This window comes from Gigantopelta aegis, chromosome 2 (assembly GCF_016097555.1).
Source record: "Gigantopelta aegis isolate Gae_Host chromosome 2, Gae_host_genome, whole genome shotgun sequence".
Lineage (NCBI taxonomy): Eukaryota > Metazoa > Mollusca > Gastropoda > Neomphalida > Peltospiridae > Gigantopelta > Gigantopelta aegis.
In genome coordinates, this window is record NC_054700.1 from 18,063,317 (window position 1) to 18,081,778 (window position 18,462).

General features: G+C 39.1%; 1 protein-coding gene across 1 annotated transcript; it reads left to right on the forward strand.

Moving 5' to 3' along the window:
• Positions 1-10,662: 10,662 nt before the first annotated feature.
• Positions 10,663-17,326, forward strand: LOC121382303 (polyubiquitin-C). Its single transcript, XM_041511880.1, has 2 exons — positions 10,663-10,798; positions 15,374-17,326. The coding sequence occupies exon 2, from the start codon at positions 15,378-15,380 to the stop codon at positions 17,205-17,207; it is 1,830 nt and encodes a 609-aa protein (XP_041367814.1). The 5' UTR covers positions 10,663-10,798; positions 15,374-15,377; the 3' UTR covers positions 17,208-17,326.
• The last annotated feature ends 1,136 nt before the right edge of the window (positions 17,327-18,462 follow it).

Genomic DNA, 18,462 nt, shown 5'->3' on the forward strand with positions numbered 1-18,462 from the left:
GGTCATTAAAGGTCAAGGGTACAAATTAAAATAATAATTAAATTTTAATTTTCTTTATAAATATTATCTTCACATATATGTTGGATTACTTATAGACACACAAATAACACACTGAATTAGCAAAACTATTGTTTCAAAATTTTGATTTGCAAAGTATTCAACACAAAATATTACCTTTGTCAATTTTGTCAATTCGACTCATTTGTTTTAATCCAAAAAGGCTGTTTAAAATAGGATTTTGTTCTACCAGACATAAAAGCAGTCATAATCATGGTTATTCCATATTGGATGATGTGCTTCATACTTCAGTGGATGTTAGCTTTGAAAAGTGTGTGAGGTCACCAGAGGTCATTAAAGGTCATGGGGTAGGCTACAAATACGAAGAAAACAATAAATTTTAATTTTCTTCATAAATATTATCTCAACAGTCATACGTCAATTTTCTCAGTTTGGTATACGTTTCGGTCCAGTCATACATGTATACCACATGAGCAAATTTAATACATTTAAATAAAATCAGAAACAAGTTTACAATATTGTAGAGAATCTTACACACATTTTGAGAGATTTTAAGTTAGTTCTGGCTCAAAGTTTAACTTTTGTGTTTATTAAATTAAAATAGCACAATATTTGATATGCAGATATAGTTCAACATATTAAACATGTGCCTGCACTTTGAAAGGATATAGACATGCAAATTTATATAGTTTACTACTATATTAAGCATTATTGAAAATATACTAAATTCTAAAATTAAAGAATAGACATTTTAAAGATGGCTGCCATATTATTTTTTTTATTACTTTGAATAATAAGTTATGTTCAACTTTCACTCATGGTACTCTTCTGCTCATGTCAGTATTTAGCCTTAGTTGAAGTTTACCACCCACTGGGCTGTATTCCCGAACAATCTGATTCTTAGGATACTTGGAGCTGATGAGTCCTGCGCCTTATAAAGGCCTAACACTCACCCACCATGGGAGACATGGGCGTACATAGGATTTTGAAAAGGGGGATTCCAAAATAGATTGCAGAGATATTGGGCATATATTTCTATGTTGAGTAAATATAATAATGTCAAATATCAATGTCAGATATATTAAATTATTAAAAAAGCGATTTCAGGGGGGGGTTCGGGGTTGATAATGACTCCCAAGAGAGCGAGTTTTGACCAGTTGACGGTTGGCATCCCTAACACCACGGGTCCTGGCAGCACAAGTCTGCAAGATTCGGTGCTGAGGTCTTCTCGCTTCACTTATCGTTACTGAGAAAATCCTTGTTAGGTTGTTTTCCCCGCTTAGTAATATGTAAGTTCAGCAGGTGGTCTTGTTCTAAACAGAGGTCAGATTTTCAACGAGCATCATTTCCCCGTGAAAGGTCTTGAGGATGGGCATGGCTGATGCTGCTTCTCGATGAGTCTTCGGAGGCGGATCTAGGGGCGGGGGGGGGGGGGGTACAGGGACCCGGACCCCCTAAATTTTGCGACAGTTATAATTTTATTATATTTTAATTTTTATTGTTTTTACAATCCCCCTCCAAATCTCCCCTCAAGTCATTGCCCCCCCCCCCCCCCAATGGATTTTCTGGATACGCCACTGGTCTTACGCTTCCACCATCGTGGCTTGCAATGTGCCGACGGAGTGACAACGCTTTCTCAATGTGATTTTTCCCCTCAGGCAAGAGAGAGTGGGCGATCTGCATTTGTGGCCACCAGGCATTGGACGTGCATGCTGTGTGCACTTCAGGCCACCAAGGGAAGGTTAAACCTTGGATGAGCCAACTGTGTCGGCGATCTCTCGATCCGATCTTACTGTTCAGCGGACTCTCAATTAGACGTGGCCCTGGGAGTGACCCGAGGTTGTAATGTGTGTTCACTGTATGGATGCTCGATGTGTCCTGCAATTTACATTAATTCACACAGCTGGATTTGCTCATCATTGACTCCAGAGACGAGTGATCCACCGCCTAGTGTTGTAATTCTTTTGCGTATTTCATTTTATTCATTTTAATTTTTCGTGGTGAAACGTAATGTTGACACAGAAGACCGGACACTGTAACCCTGGTAGTGGTCCAGCCCAAACAGTCTAGGGCCAACAGTGTGGGATGGCTCTCGCCATAATGTCCCTTCTCCTTTTTCGAAACGGTGGAGGTTCGTGACCGGTAGTTCGTTAGACTATCCGCTAGCCACCGTGGTATATGCAGATGGTTATATTATGGTTAGCACGGCCATCGCTATAACGGGAAACAGCGGCAAAAAAATAAAACTCCTCCTGAGGCCCTACGACGAGTCAGGTACCCTGCAGAAAGAATTTGGAAAAGAGATCGGCACTCTTACTCGACCGACGAACAGCGACTACATAGGGCAGCGTGAGCTAACAATCAGTGTGTGCTGAAGTCTCGGTAATGGTCCTTCCGCAGCTTCACCAACAGAAACCTTGTTATAATTTTTTTTTCCTTTATGCGATCAAGTTAGACCTCTTGGCCATCACCGGGGCAGTCGTGTGCCTCGAAAGGACCAGTCCGAAGATCTCTCTAAACCATCCAATCAGTAATAGCGACAGGCAGTGTTTACAAAGGGTAGATGTAATCGGCGCCAGATTTACAAAACCCAATCCCCATCACGAAGAAGATTCAGTGGGTTTCCCACTCGTCTCGACGCAGGGCAGTATCCACGATGCTTCCTTCAGAAAGAAATGTTTTATTTAACGACGCACTCAACACATTTTATTTACGGTTATATGGTGTCAGTCATATGGTTAAGGACAACACAGATTTTGAGAGAAAACCCGCTGTCGCCACTACATGGGCTACTCTTTCCGATTAGCAGCAAGGGATCTTTTATTTGCGCTTCCCACAGGCAGGATAGCACAAACCATGGCCTTTGTTGAACCACTTATGGATCACTGGTCGGTGCAAGTGGTTTACACCTACCCATTGAGCCTTGCGGAGCACTCACTCGGGGTTTGGAGTCGGTATCTGGATTAAAAATCCCATGCCTCGACTGGGATCCGAACTCAGTACCTACCAACCTGTTGACCGATGGCCTAACCACGACGCCACCGAGGCCGGTCTGCTTCCTTCAGCGGCTATCTTTAAAATAACAGCTATTTTTAAATTTTAGGAGATAGTGTATTTTTTTACCATTTCGACAGACATTCAAGTCACTTTGCACCTCCTAAACTTACTTAAAATATCTCAAAATGTGTGTAACATTCTCCACAATGTTATAAACTTGTTTTTGTTTTAACATACATTGTATTAAATGTGCTTATGCGAGAAACATGTATGATAGGATAAAAGAATTCAGCCAACTGAGAAAAATAACGTTAAAGTTGAGATTTTGTATTGAATACTATACAAATCGAATATTTAAAGTAACAGTTTGGCTAATTCAATGTGTTATTTGTGTTTATAAGTAATCCCACATAAAAGGTAGTCCTATGAAAATATATTTATGAAGAAAATTAAAATTTTAAACGTTTTCTTAGAATGTGTACCCCTAGACCTTTAGTGACCTCTGGTGACTCCCACACACTTTTCAAAGCTGACTTCCACTGGAATATGATACAGCACATCATCCTACATGGAATAACCATGTCAGGTGCTTTGACTTTCTCGGGTAAAATGAAATCCTAAAAATGTGGACTCTGCCTCCAGACTAAAAAGGCTATATTTTCTGTTTCTTGACATACCGGGTATTTTATGGTAGAGATTAAATCCTCTGATGTTAATACTGTCAGTATCCTTCAGGTAGTACTAAACCAAATAACTTCCGGCTGGGTCAAAGTTCGAGGTGCACCCAACTTTTGATAGAGAAGTGAACACCACAAGTCCTGTGATTGGTTATAAATGTGAGTGTGTTGGTTGTAAAATAAATAGTTTCATCTGGGTAAAAAAAATGTGCAATTTTATTTCATCTAGTACCAATGTGTCAAGTAGCCTTGTGCTTGAAACATGTATGGGGTACCTGTAAAAAAAAGTACTCGAATTTTGTGCGAAACTAGGGTAGTCATAGACGCTACCCGTTATCTCAGAAACGAGCAGCTTGACCCCCATTTTTTTCTGATTCACTTTATGTGTAAGGGGTGGTAGTATTTATATCCGTGGCGTTTATGTCGGTTGATACGTTGCAGGTAGGAGTTTCAGCCACATATGTTACTATTGTCGTCTATGGGATTTGATTTGGTAGTATACACCCTTCAGGAAGATTTCCTGAAGACACACTGCAAGAGGTTTATACTTTTGAATTAGAAGACTTAATTTATCAAAATTGGGCCTAAGCCCACAACAGTTCCACTGGCTAACTTTATTTTCCATCGGGAGGAAGTATGGTTTTATCTTTGGCTTTGCTGGTGGTCTTTGTGATCGGCAATGATCTGGAAATGAAGTCTTCATATCGTTACCACCGATATCAGCCAAAGTTTCATACATATTGCTGATTGGGACCGAAAGTAGTTCGATCGGTTTCAACCGACCTGAAAGTGCTTCTGTAGATTTTTTTTTGTATTATTGCCTGTCTTAGGGAGACTAGTGATCGACATATTTGGTGGATTTTCAACATCTAATGACACTTGGGTTTCCATTCCCTTGTGCTGGGGAGTAACGTTTTCTTTTTGTACTGTTTTCTACACCTGTGGTTTTTTAGCCTTCTCAATACCGGTCTCGGTGGCGTAGTGGTTAGGCCATCGGTCTACAGGCTGGTAGGTACTGGGTTCGAATCCCAGTCGAGGCATGGGATTTTTAATCCAGATACCGATTCCAAACCCTGAGTGAGTGCTCCGCGATGCTCAATGGGTAGGTGTAAACCACTTGCACCGACCAGTGATCCATAACTGGTTCAACAAAGGCCATGGTTTGTACTATCCTGCCTGTGGGAAGCGCAAATAAAAGATCCCTCGGAAAGAGTAGCCCATGTAGTGGCGACAGCGGGTTTCTTCTCAAAATCTGTGTGGTCCTTAACCATATGTCTAACGCCATATAACCGTAAATAAAATGTGTTGAGTGCGTCGTTAAATAAAACATTTCTTTCTTCTTTTAGCCTTCTCAATGTCCAACAGTTTCTTGTATTTGGCTTTATCACAATGCCAGGTTAGGTCTGCAACACTTTTAGTGGCGACTTTGTCAGCAACTGCAGCTGCATATGATTTGTCAACCACTGTTGGTGTTGTTGTGTCCACCAACTTTCTGGCATCCATGGAGGATAGTTTATTTTGTACCGTTGACTCTTTTTTCCACTTCCATCGTGGACACTCGCGAGTATGCACAGTAGTTTCCCTTGCAGTTGAGACAAAGTACATCGTTTCTACATGTCTTGCTATCATGGTCAAAAAGACCACAACGAACACATGTAAGTTTTTAACATGTGTGTGTTCTGACCATGGCCAAACCTCTGGCATATGAAGCAACGGAAGGGATTTGGAATAGAGGGTTCAACAGGAATATTAAGGGGCCGTCCATAATTTTCAACATTTTCACGAGCGTAGGCGGGGGGAGAGGTTAAGGGGCCAACGTACACTTTTTTTGAAAATGAAAAATGTCGATCAACATTTTTCATTTGGGGATGTACACTTTTAGGAGGGGGAGGGGTGGTCAAAAGTGTACTCTTTGTACACTTGTGAAAATGTTAAAAATTATGGATGGCCCCTAAGGAATTTAACAGATTGAGTGGTGGAATTATATTTGGCAACAGAAATGATTTGGATCTTTTAAATTCTACCCAGAATTAATTTTAAAGTTTTTAAAACACTTTGATTTCTATACAAAATTTTAGAATATACTTTACCTTGATTTATGTATTTATTATAACACACACACACACACACACACACACACACACACACACACACACACACACACACACACAATCTCCTTATACTGTGGTTTTACATAATTATATAATTCAGATTCTTTGGGGTCATTTTCGATTTGTATTTGATGCATCCATTTATTTTACAGAAGGACCCTCCTCCTCAGTGTGAACATTGTCAGTGTACACTGACTGTGCGCCACCATTTGGTGGAGTGTGATCATCTGAAGCCGAAGAGAAATGATATATTTGGCAACAGAAATGTTTTGGATCTTTTAAATTCCACCCAGAATTAATTTTAAAGTTTTCAATAACACATTGCTTTTTATACAAAATTTTAAAATACAGTTTATCGTGATTTATGTATTGTATTATACTCCATCCACCCCCACCCCCACCCCCACCCCCCGTATCCTTAAATTGTGGTTTTACATAATTATATAAATAATATTTTCATATACTCACCTTTTGTGACACCCAATAGCCGATGTGTATTTTATGCTGGGGTGTCGTTAAACATTAATTAATTAATTCATTCATTCATTCATTCATTCATACATCCCTTCATTCATTCATTGTTTTATATACCGGCCTCGGTGGCGTCGTGGCAGGCCATCGGTCTACAGGCTGGTAGGTACTGGGTTCGGATCTCAGTTGAGGCATGGGATTTTTAATCCAGATACCGACTCCAAACCCCGAGTGAGTGCTCCGCAAGGCTCAATGGGTAGGTGTAAACCACTTGCACCGACCAGTGATCCATAACTGGTTCAACAAAGGCCATGGTTTGTGCTATCCTGCCTGTGGGAAGCGCAAATAAAAGATCCCTTGCTGCCTATCGGAAGAGTAGCCCATGTAGTGGCGACAGCGGGTTTCCTCTCAAAATCTGTGTGGTCCTGAACCATATGTCTGACGCCATATAACCGTAAATAAAATGTGTTGAGTGCGTCGTTAAATAAAACACTTCTTTCTTTTTCATTGTTTTATATAGACTTTGTAAGAGAAAGGGAGGCCGTTTTGTCATTTGATGACTTTCTTTCCCACATTCGATCAAAATGGTGATAAAATGTTTTATGACCACTGACTGTCATCTGATATTTTGCCCTCAGTCACAGAGTTAATTGGTAATAACTGATGATTTTTACTTACTGTCATTTGTTTATTCTGCGATTGATAATAAACGTTTTCTTTCTTCTTCTTTTTTAAAATTTTGTTGGGAATATAACCGTTTATGAAAACAACGGAAGCGGTAGGGTTTATCAGTACAGTTTTGTCTAAAGAGTATTTACACAGCCTTTACAAACAAACATAGGTGTGTTGACCTACTTATCTTTTGTTATGTTATGTTATGCGACACACTGCCAGTACCCGTCGCCAGACATTTTGCGACAGTTACATTTTTATTTTAGTTGAGGAATCCCTTCTGGAACGTTTGTGGCCTTCGACTACAAGTCATTGCCCCCCCCCCCCCCCCCGACCCCCCACCCCCCGGCCATAAATCATTTATTCCGGATCTGCCACGGACTGCCATCCCATGTTGTACTTGCTTACAAGGTTTGGTGATCCTATGCGACCTAATAAGATATTCACGGATGAACAATACCATATGATAATGCGCATAGGCGTATAGACCGCCCATTTTTTGTAGGGGGCCAGGCTGGCTTTTGCCTGAATTAAACGAAAATGGCCGAATTAAACGAAAGTGACTGAATCTGCATAACATTTATTTATATTAGCATTGCTACCAAACAGCTATATAGAGTTGCAAATGAATGACTAGGCATTTTTACATGGATTACAAGTAAACTTGAAGTTAAAGATTTTTTAACGACACCACTAGATCACATTAATTTATTAATCATAGGCTATTGGATGTCAAACATTTGGTAATTTTGACATAGTCTTAGAGAGGAAACCCGCTACATTTTTTTCCATTAGTAGCAAGTGATCTTTTATATGCACCATCCCACAGACAGGATAGCACATACCACAGCCTTTGATATACTAGTCGTGGTGCACTGACTGGAACGAGAAATAGCCCAATGGGCCAACCGACAGAGATCGACCTACGTCTCGAAATAGATCGCCGAGCTTTGTAATTATGGCGACTGAGTGTCACGAAGCGTAGCTGAATGTGGGTGCTGTCGGATTTCTTTCTGTAGTATGTGTATTAGTGATTAATATGTGGATTTTTTTTTATCAGTTAACTCGAAAATGATCGATGTAAAGGTATTTGACGTCAAACATAGGATTGATGTGGTATTAGAGCGGGAATCTTTGCCAACTTTTTGGTTGTCAGGAATTGCCAAAAAAATACATAGGTTGGTCTCTGACTGTAATGAGAGCGCATAACTGTCCAAATGTCTGTCTAGCTCTCTTACAGTCAGAGTACTCGGACTAGTCATTAACTAGGGCAGACTTTTGTGCCGCGCAGACTAAGGTGACATGAGTGTACACTCGTGACAATGCCTGGCATCATTGTTATTAAATTACTTGAAACTGATGTTCCTGGTGCAAATTTACTGGAAATGAAATGGAGAAACACTGCAATGTTTAACTGAAATTATATGATAAGACGGGCAGTGACCAAATGTCCGTCTAGCTGTCTTACCGTCAGAGTACTCGGGCTAGCGTATACCTAGTTCACACTAGTCAATAATAAAAACGAACCGCGATAATGTCCCTTTCCTTTCGGCAAAATCGAATGTCTCTTCCAGTCTTCGACTCAACTGTGACCGGCCTCGGTGGCGTCGTGGCAGGCCATCGGTCTACAGGCTGGTAGGTACTGGGTTCGGATCCCAGTCGAGGCATGGGATTTTTAATCCAGATACCGACTCCAAACCCTGAGTGAGTGTTCCGCAAGGCTCAATGGGTAGGTGTAAACCACTTGCACCAACCAGTGATCCATAACTGGTTCAACAAAGACCATGGTTTGTGCTATCCTGCCTGTGGGAAGCGCAAATAAAAGATCCCTTGCTGCCAGTCAGAAGAGTAGCCCATGTAGTGGCGACAGCGGGTTTCCTCTCAAAATCTGTGTGGTCCTGAACCATATGTCTGACGCCATATAACCGTAAATAAAATGTGTTGAGTGCGTCGTTAAATAAAACACTTCTTTCTTTCGACTCAACTGTCTGCTACTTACTCTCTGCGTTCCAACACGAAAAAACTTGGCTATGCTCCAAAACACTTGAAACCTGAGTCGAAAAGAATAGCCCATGAAGTGGCGACAGCGGATTTCCTTCCTCAATATTTGTGTGGTCTTTAACCATAATCCATATGCCCGACGCCGTAAATAAAATGTGTTGAGTGCGTCGTTAAATAAAACATGTCCTTCCTTCCTTCCTTCCTTACCCCTGGGCCTATCTTGGGCCACTCCCTAGAACTTGCCAGTCCGAATAGATCGATAAAGTACAATGTATGGCAGGCAGAACATCGGGGATATAATATACCTTCATGAAGTGAGCGATAGGCCTATCCCAGCAACGCGAGTGACTAGCCTAAAATAAAAACCGCGGCGGGGGTTCTGGTGTAGCCGGGGGGGGGGGGGGGGGGGGCATGACCCAACCCCAAGCAAACCTTTTAAAAAAAACCCACCTGTATTACATTTTATAAAATAATACATACATACATGTCACTGGCGTAGGAAGCAGCAGCAGCGATGGTTTATATATATATATATATATAGAGAGAGAGAGAGAGAGAGAGAGAGAGAGAGAGAGAGAGAGAGAGAGAGAGAGAGAGAGAGAGAGAGAGAGAGAGAGAGAGAGAGAGAGAGAGAGAGAGAGAGAGAGAGAGAGAGAGAGATGTATATGTATGTATGTATGTATGTATGTATGTGTGTGTGTGTATGTATATGTGTATGAATGAATGTATATGTGTGGCCATGATGAGTCACCCCAATCAAACCTTTTTAAAAAAAAACCTGTATTACATTTTATAAAATAATAGATACATACATACATAACACTGTGCGCCCCCTCCCCCTCCACCCCCCCCCCCTTCATACCTTTAAAGTTTTTGGATCCTTCCCACGCCACTGCATAGGCATACATACATACATATATATATATACATAGTGTGGATTGCCCCCCTCTCCCGTCTGGTGGGTTTGACCCCTCCCCAATATAAAATGCTGGCTACACCAGTGGGCGGGGGTGGGAGGGATTTATTTCTTTGTTTTTAAATTAGATTGATTTGTTGTGTGTGTGTGTGTGTGTGTGTGTGTGTGTGTGTGGGGGGGGGTTATAATAATAAAAAAATAACCAACAACAACAAACCTAACCGTGCTCCCCACTGACAGGTAGTGTCCTATGGTCCTCCACCACCCCAAAGTTTGTTGGGGGGTTTTAAATAAAAATTAATGACACAACTAGAGGACATTTTCTCTTGCGTCAGTGCTGAATATTTATATGAAATGCTTTATTGAATGTTGGTTTCCTTATTTAAAAAGCTGTCAGCACTTTCGTTTTTGGTTTCCTTTTTTATCATAAACAGCCTACTGCGTTATCATAAATATATTTAAATATCGTATGACTAAGCAAACCATGACTTGAATGTCACGACATACAAAAAGTTATATTTAGTTTTGACCAAACCGTAGTTACGCCAATAACTGGTCAATTTATGTCATAAATAGTTAAAAGGTTACTCAGTAACTGTTCAGTTTTCGTTATATTTACACAAGACATTCTTGTTTCATTTCGAAATGTTATGTCTTACAACTATAACACGATACCAGAAAGAACATTGTTATCGTTCAGTTAATCTTGTGCCCGCTAAACATTTATTATGTTATTTACAGCATACGCATGACGCTATGTTCGAAGTAAGCTTCGAGAACATTAATGATTATCATGAGTGTTGGACCAATCCCTATTGACCTACGACATCATGTGACTTCTATTATTTATACCCTCGTTGCCGCCTTGACGATCAGTTGCTGCTTATTTTCTAGAAGACAAGTGATAGAAATATTTAAGATACTAGGACATAAATGTAAGTTTTACCGAACATTTTATTCGCACAATAGCTTATGTACTACATCTGTGTTCTATTAGTGTTACATTTAGTAAAATAAATTTTAAGAAGACAACTCGCTTCACAAATTTATTCAGATTATCCGATTTTGTCGCCATGTTGAAATGTATGTCTGTCTGTTGGAAGTTGACTTTGGACATTTTTGTTTAGACAAATTTATCGAGTCTCACCGACTGAATGAGTTTTGAATTTTGTGTTGGTGTTGAGTTTTCATTGTTAATCTCTTTTTAGATGTTAACATAACCATTAATTTGTTAGGAACAAAGAAACAAAACAAAAGGTCAAGTGTTTAACAAATGGATCCAAGATGGCGACGAGGAATCTCAATCTGCGTAATTAAGCAGACGTGTTGTTTTAGTTGTTAATTAGATACTTGTATTTGCTTGGACCAGTTCCATACGTTTGCTTAAAGTACTCAACTTTTTCCAGATTAGTAAAATGGATTAAATTGATTTTTTTTTTTTTTTTTAAATTATTAAATGGGAATGGGGGTAAATCAATTTGATTATCAAAGTTTAGCCCTTACTCGTCCTTTTTTTGGATTTGTAGCCAATAAATATTATAATAACAGTAGTTTTTTAATATGATGTATTTGATGAATGATAATTTTCATCTGAAGGTGAAACTAAAATGTAATTTATTTTCACATATGTAATAACTACAAATTAATCAATCCCACACATATTTCTAGGCATGAGTTCCTTATTTTCTCCATAATGATTTTAAAGAAATATTTGTCAGAATTAGTTTAAGGTTAGGGTTAGCGATAGTTACATACAATACCTTTTAAAACAATTTGTTCTATAAAACCAACAATGTTTATATTTCGTAATCGAGTAATTCAATACCCCAATAGTGGGGGGAAATAAGGAACTCTTTCTGTTTGTTTTTAAATAGATTTGAACCACCAATGTAGCACCATAGTTCAAGTGTTTTAGGATTATATAGGTCTAACTCATCGCAGGGCTTCTAACGGCCTGTGGCTAGGTCTCCAAATACAACCAATGTCCCAATTGGGGAGACTTAATTTTTTTTTTTTTAACCTTCTGACTACTGCAGGCGAGATATCTCGCCCGACGTCACGTCAGTCGATATACTGTATACAGTGCATTCTCCAATTCATATTTCCCGCTGTTTTGCACACGACACTCGCCGGAAACGGAAATATAATTAAAGAAAAAAGATTTTTTTTCAAAATGGTGGCTTTTGTTTTAATTTTTTCAATTGAAAATACCTTGAAATTTTGATTTCAAAAAGTGGTTTTTGCCAAGTATTTTTGCCTGACAACAATGGCGGCACGTCGCGGTAATTTTCAGGGATCGATAGCTGATTGTGACAGCTAATTTGATAATAAATTTGATCGTTTTACCAACAACGAAAATTACCAAATATTGCAATATGAATCTTAGTTTGGGTTTAAAAAAAAATTCTGGTCAGAAAACCACTGTTATTGGGAATAATGAACATAAATACTGGACAGCTGGCCACAAATGCCCGTAAGTAAATGCAACTTTTTCGATTTTTTGCCTAATTTTAATCGCCATTAGGCCGATCTAAAATAATAAAAATTACAAAAAAAAGACACGAAAATAATACTTGTGAATATATGTGAGTAAAAATTATAAACTTGTACCCACTCAACATGGTTTTTGTTAAAAATTAATCCAGTAGTCTAAAGGTTAAATACTAATGGTGTGTGTTGGCCAAATAATAATATTTATATATATATATATTTAACGTGTGCTTATTAAAAAAAAAATATAGTGATGACGGCACTGTACGGGACGCTCCTACATAGTACGGTTCTGCACAGGACGTTCTATAGTATACACTGCAGTGAATGGTTACCAGTTGACGTTTGTCTACATGTGTACTGAGATATGAGGGTGGAAGTCGGTAATAATAAAGAAAATATATGTATATTGTGGATAATAATCAATAGCATATGTATCGTCAACGTCCCTAACTGTGTTATGCTTCAAATTCCGTTCACTTTGTTTTCTCGTGCACGGTTAGCACAATCAACATCCGATTTGTTGTCATCGGCATGTCGTTCATTTATGAGGTTTTTCTTCAGTTCAGGAACATTTTTTTCTAAACAATAAAGTTGAGAAAAGTAAGTATCTAAATACAAAACTTTACAAACCCCTAAAACCATTAATTTTGTTAATTTAGAATCCAATTCATTTAAAAAATCATATTTTACAAACTATGCGCAGGTATGGACGTAATGCCTATCAGTATTTAGATCAAGTGTGAGCGATGTGTGTTGATAAAACGCGGACCGGACCAGAACGCTTGACAAATTGAATTTTTCCTTTTAAAAAATTTGAATAAATTAAGTGTTCGGCAACTCTGCATAATTAAGAAACATATTTTTTCATGTAGTTGTCTTAAAAATGGAAAATTATGAATTGCACATGCGCATTACGATACTTTTTGCAAACGCATGCGCCTGAATGCAGTTAGAAACATAGCACTTTTTCCTGTTTACTCTAGAGCGTTTCACTTTTGTTTACTAGAATGGATTTGTTTTACATCCAAATTGTTGATTTTTTTTACGTTAAATGATTAAAATCTATTTTGTTTCACGTATCGTAGCTGAAAAATGTAGACTAATATTTCCGTAAATATCATATTCATGTTTTTGTTAGGTGAACGCAGTTTGGGACGTCGATGATATAATGTATGCGTGTGTAGTATTTAAAAAAAAAATATATATAGTGATGACGGCTCTATACAGGACGTTCCTACACAGGGCGGTCTAGTATTTTATATACTTAGATATCGTGGAAAAGACATTAACAGTAAAAGTAATAAATATATATTTTGTATAATACTCTATGCGTTCGTGTTGACACTATAAAAACGTGTGCATGGGTACACTTTGCCGCATAAAAACTCAACTTTGCCACACAATATTTTTTTTATGTACTTTTCCCAATTAGATAAGACGTTAAGAAAAATGCAACAAAACACATTCTGATATTTAAAATATTACTTTACTGTTAAAACAAACTTAGTCACTCAGTTGGTCGCTTATAACGTGAAGCCAGTCAGAGACAAACCAGGTTTCTGGGACCCTGTCGATCGTCGCGCCATCTGGAATAGTTATCTCCACCTGTTTCAGCTAAGACGCTCATTTTGAGTGCCAAACGTTTTTTTTTTTTTTTTTTTGTTTTTTTTTTTTGCAAAACGGAGTTGCCTACCCTGATTACAAATGTTTTATTTTGGATGTCAGGGCTAATTGAATTTTTTGAATTCTTTTAAAGGTATTTCTTCAGTATAGCAAAAAATCTATATCATTCTTGTCATATTTAAAAAGTGTCCGCGGTCCCTACATATATTTATTTCACATTAAAATCTTGCTCTATATTCATGGTTTGCTTACAATAACGGGGGTTCTAGAATATTTTTAAAATTCACTTGCCATAGGGCCAGTGGATTTGAAAATTCACTGGCCATGGTGAAAAATTCACTTGCCAAATTTTAACTGTTGATAAAACAAAAACAGATAATGAAAATAATTAACTTTTTAATGTCCATTTTTCATACTGAGATCATTTTTAATCAATTTGTCAATTTACACAACAGATGGGCTCATTGGGCATTCTTTATGGTTTGTTTAGAAAAATATGCAAATAATATTCATCAGTTTAGAATAAAGTTACTGTACCTATTGAAATCTTAAAATGTTTCCATGCACTAAAACCAAAGTTATAAAACATAATCCATGTTACCGAGATATTACAACAATTAACAGCATTATTTATTTACTTACGAATGTAAGTGGAAATGGGTTACTTGGATTTATTTCTGCGTAACCATTAAATGGGTCTTGCACATTTTCAATTCTCAGAAGCTTGAACTTAAATTTTTCAAGTGACCAGGATGATAAACTAATATTTAAAAAAATGATGTGCCTAACCCAGAGCATGGAACATTTTGTTAAGTTTTGCAAATTTCGGAGATCATTAAAGAATTTTAAAAGGCTAAATAGTAACTACTTTCAACTGTTTACCAACTTTACTATTCATATTTTAAAAACAATCTGAGCTGACTGTTCCAGACTTTATTTTAGCCCATATATTTGAAGACCTATTAGACTTATTTTCTTTTTAAAAGAAAAGGGGAAAAAAGGCTAGTTCTACAAAACACTCTTATTAGCCAAATATAGCCACTGATATTAAACTTGGCAATATGTTCCCTGCAAATGTGGAATTTTCAAACAGTAATTTTATTAAATATTTGAAGCATGAAAATGCAAATGATTTGACACATACACCCCCATCAATGTAGGCTTTTTAATCTGTTTGCGGGGTGCTAATATTTAAGTACTATCAAATTTTGTATTATCATTCCGGCAAAAATAGTTAAATTACTTAATATTGTACTTAAATTTTGAATGAGTATTTAAATTGTTTCTTTTGAACTAGAGGTATCAGTTGTTGGTTTGGATCATGTGTTTATTTCACATTAATTTTCTGTTAACTTGGATATCAATGCTTACCTTTGTTTTTTAATTACTTGCAGAGCTATGCAGATCTTTGTAAAGACGCTTACTGGGAAGACCATCACCCTTGAGGTCGAACCCTCTGACACTATTGATAATGTGAAAGCCAAGATCCAGGATAAAGAAGGAATCCCCCCTGACCAACAGAGATTGATCTTTGCAGGGAAACAGTTGGAAGATGGACGCACACTTTCTGACTACAACATTCAGAAAGAGTCCACCCTTCATCTTGTCTTGCGTCTGCGTGGAGGCATGCAGATCTTTGTGAAGACCCTCACTGGAAAGACCATCACCCTCGAGGTCGAACCCTCGGACACTATTGATAATGTGAAAGCCAAGATCCAGGATAAGGAAGGAATCCCCCCAGACCAACAGAGATTGATCTTTGCAGGGAAACAGTTGGAAGATGGCCGCACACTTTCAGATTACAACATTCAGAAAGAGTCCACCCTTCATCTTGTCTTGCGTCTGCGTGGAGGCATGCAGATCTTTGTGAAGACCCTCACTGGAAAGACCATCACACTTGAGGTCGAACCCTCGGACACTATTGATAATGTGAAAGCCAAGATCCAGGATAAGGAAGGAATCCCCCCAGACCAACAGAGATTGATCTTTGCTGGTAAGCAGTTAGAAGATGGCCGCACACTTTCAGATTACAACATTCAGAAAGAGTCCACCCTTCATCTTGTCTTGCGTCTGCGTGGTGGTATGCAAATCTTTGTGAAGACCCTCACTGGAAAGACCATCACCCTTGAGGTCGAACCCTCAGACACTATTGATAATGTGAAAGCCAAGATTCAGGATAAGGAAGGAATCCCCCCAGACCAACAGAGATTGATCTTTGCTGGTAAGCAGTTGGAAGATGGCCGCACTCTTTCAGATTACAACATTCAGAAAGAGTCCACCCTTCATCTTGTCTTGCGTCTGCGTGGAGGCATGCAGATCTTTGTGAAGACCCTCACTGGAAAGACCATCACCCTTGAGGTCGAACCCTCGGACACTATTGATAATGTGAAAGCCAAGATTCAGGATAAGGAAGGAATCCCCCCAGACCAACAGAGATTGATCTTTGCTGGTAAGCAGTTGGAAGATGGACGCACTCTTTCAGATTACAACATTCAGAAAGAGTCCACCCTTCATCTTGTCTTGCGTCTGCGTGGAGGCATGCAGATCTTTGTGAAGACCCTCACTGGAAAGACCATCACCCTTGAGGTCGAACCCTCGGACACTATTGATAATGTGAAAGCCAAGATTCAGGACAAGGAAGGAATCCCCCCAGACCAACAGAGATTGATCTTTGCTGGTAAGCAGTTGGAAGATGGACGCACTCTTTCAGATTACAACATTCAGAAAGAGTCCACCCTTCATCTTGTCTTGCGTCTGCGTGGAGGCATGCAGATCTTTGTGAAGACCCTCACTGGAAAGACCATCACCCTTGAGGTCGAACCCTCTGACACTATTGAGAACGTGAAAGCCAAGATCCAGGACAAGGAAGGAATTCCCCCAGACCAACAGAGATTGATCTTTGCAGGGAAACAGTTGGAAGATGGACGCACACTTTCTGACTACAACATTCAGAAGGAATCTACACTTCATCTTGTATTACGACTTCGTGGTGGTATGCAAATCTTCGTGAAAACCTTGACCGGTAAGACAATTACTTTGGAGGTGGAACCTTCAGACACAATCGAGAATGTGAAAGCCAAGATCCAGGATAAAGAAGGCATCCCACCAGATCAGCAGAGATTGATCTTTGCAGGGAAACAGTTGGAAGATGGACGCACACTTTCTGACTACAACATTCAGAAGGAATCGACGCTTCATCTTGTGCTGCGTCTTCGGGGAGGATTTTAATACCCAGTTTTTACTGAACAGTTCCATTTGAAAGATTGTATACAAACATTTGAATTTATACATTTGAATTTTTAATTCATACATGTGTTTTTAAACTAGTAAAGTTACTTCAATTGAAACTGCTTGATGTCGTCTTTTTTCAATATTGCTGTAATGAGCTTGTTGATTGTAGTGTTTTCCCTAGAAATTTGGCAAGGCATGGTAGACAGGAACATTTGGGACATTTTCACAATTTTCGGGGCACTGTTTTCAGTGCTTTCTTTGATAAATGAATTGCAAAATATATAAAGGCATATTTTATAAATTAATACATTTTCTGAGGCAATTTATTTTGGGGGGGGGGGGGGGGGGGTTGGTGCTTGTTTAATAACGAGGCAGCATGCTGATTACTGTGCTAAAATGAGCTGGAGAAAACATGGCCGTAGCGTTGGTGGTTGTTGACAACTAATATGACCACTAGAATAATTGGACTGGGTGGGGAATATGCATTTTAGACTAGCTGGCTGCCATTTGGTCCTCTGTAGCCCTGCCCTACAACATACTAAGGGGAGAGCTAGAGGTGACTAGGTTAACAATCTAAAGTTGGCTTTGATAGTCCGACTATAGTTTTCTGTACATGTATATTGCAGTAGTGTGTGCCAACAAAATTGCAGAGTAACTATTTCCTATGAAAACTAACAATATCTTGCTTTATTAACAAAACCTTCACATAGTTGAGGACAAATTTACATTCTCCAAGCACGGTGGAAGCAAGTAGACCGGTGGGGACCGATTGAGATTGAGGGTGCAAATCAAACTTTTTAAGGGGATGCTTTTTCTCCCCCCCCCCCCCCCCCCCCCCCCCCCTACACACACATTGATTTAGGCTGGTTGACCACGTTTACATCAACTGGTCTGTGCATACCACCCTTTTGGGACTTTGTCCAAGGGTATCAAATATACATACTGGCGTGGTAGGCCACCTGTCTACAAGCTGGTAGGTACTGGGTTCGGATCCCAGCCGAGGCATGGGATTTTTAATCCAGATACCGACTCCAAACCCTGAGTGAGTGCTCCGCAAGGCTCAATGGGTAGGTGTAAACCAGTGATCCATAACTGGTTCAACAAAGGCCATGGTTTGTGCTATTCTGCCTGTGGGAAGCACAAATAAAAGATCCCTTGCTGCTAATCGGAAAAAGTAGCCCATAAAGTGGCGACAGCGGGTTTCCTCCCAAAATCTGTGTGGTCCTTAACCATATGTCTGACGCCATATAAC

What these genes read in the sequence shown, in the direction of transcription:
- LOC121382303 (XM_041511880.1), top strand. Translation starts at nt 15,378, where the DNA reads ATGCAGATCTTTGTAAAGACGCTTACTGGGAAGACCATCACCCTTGAG.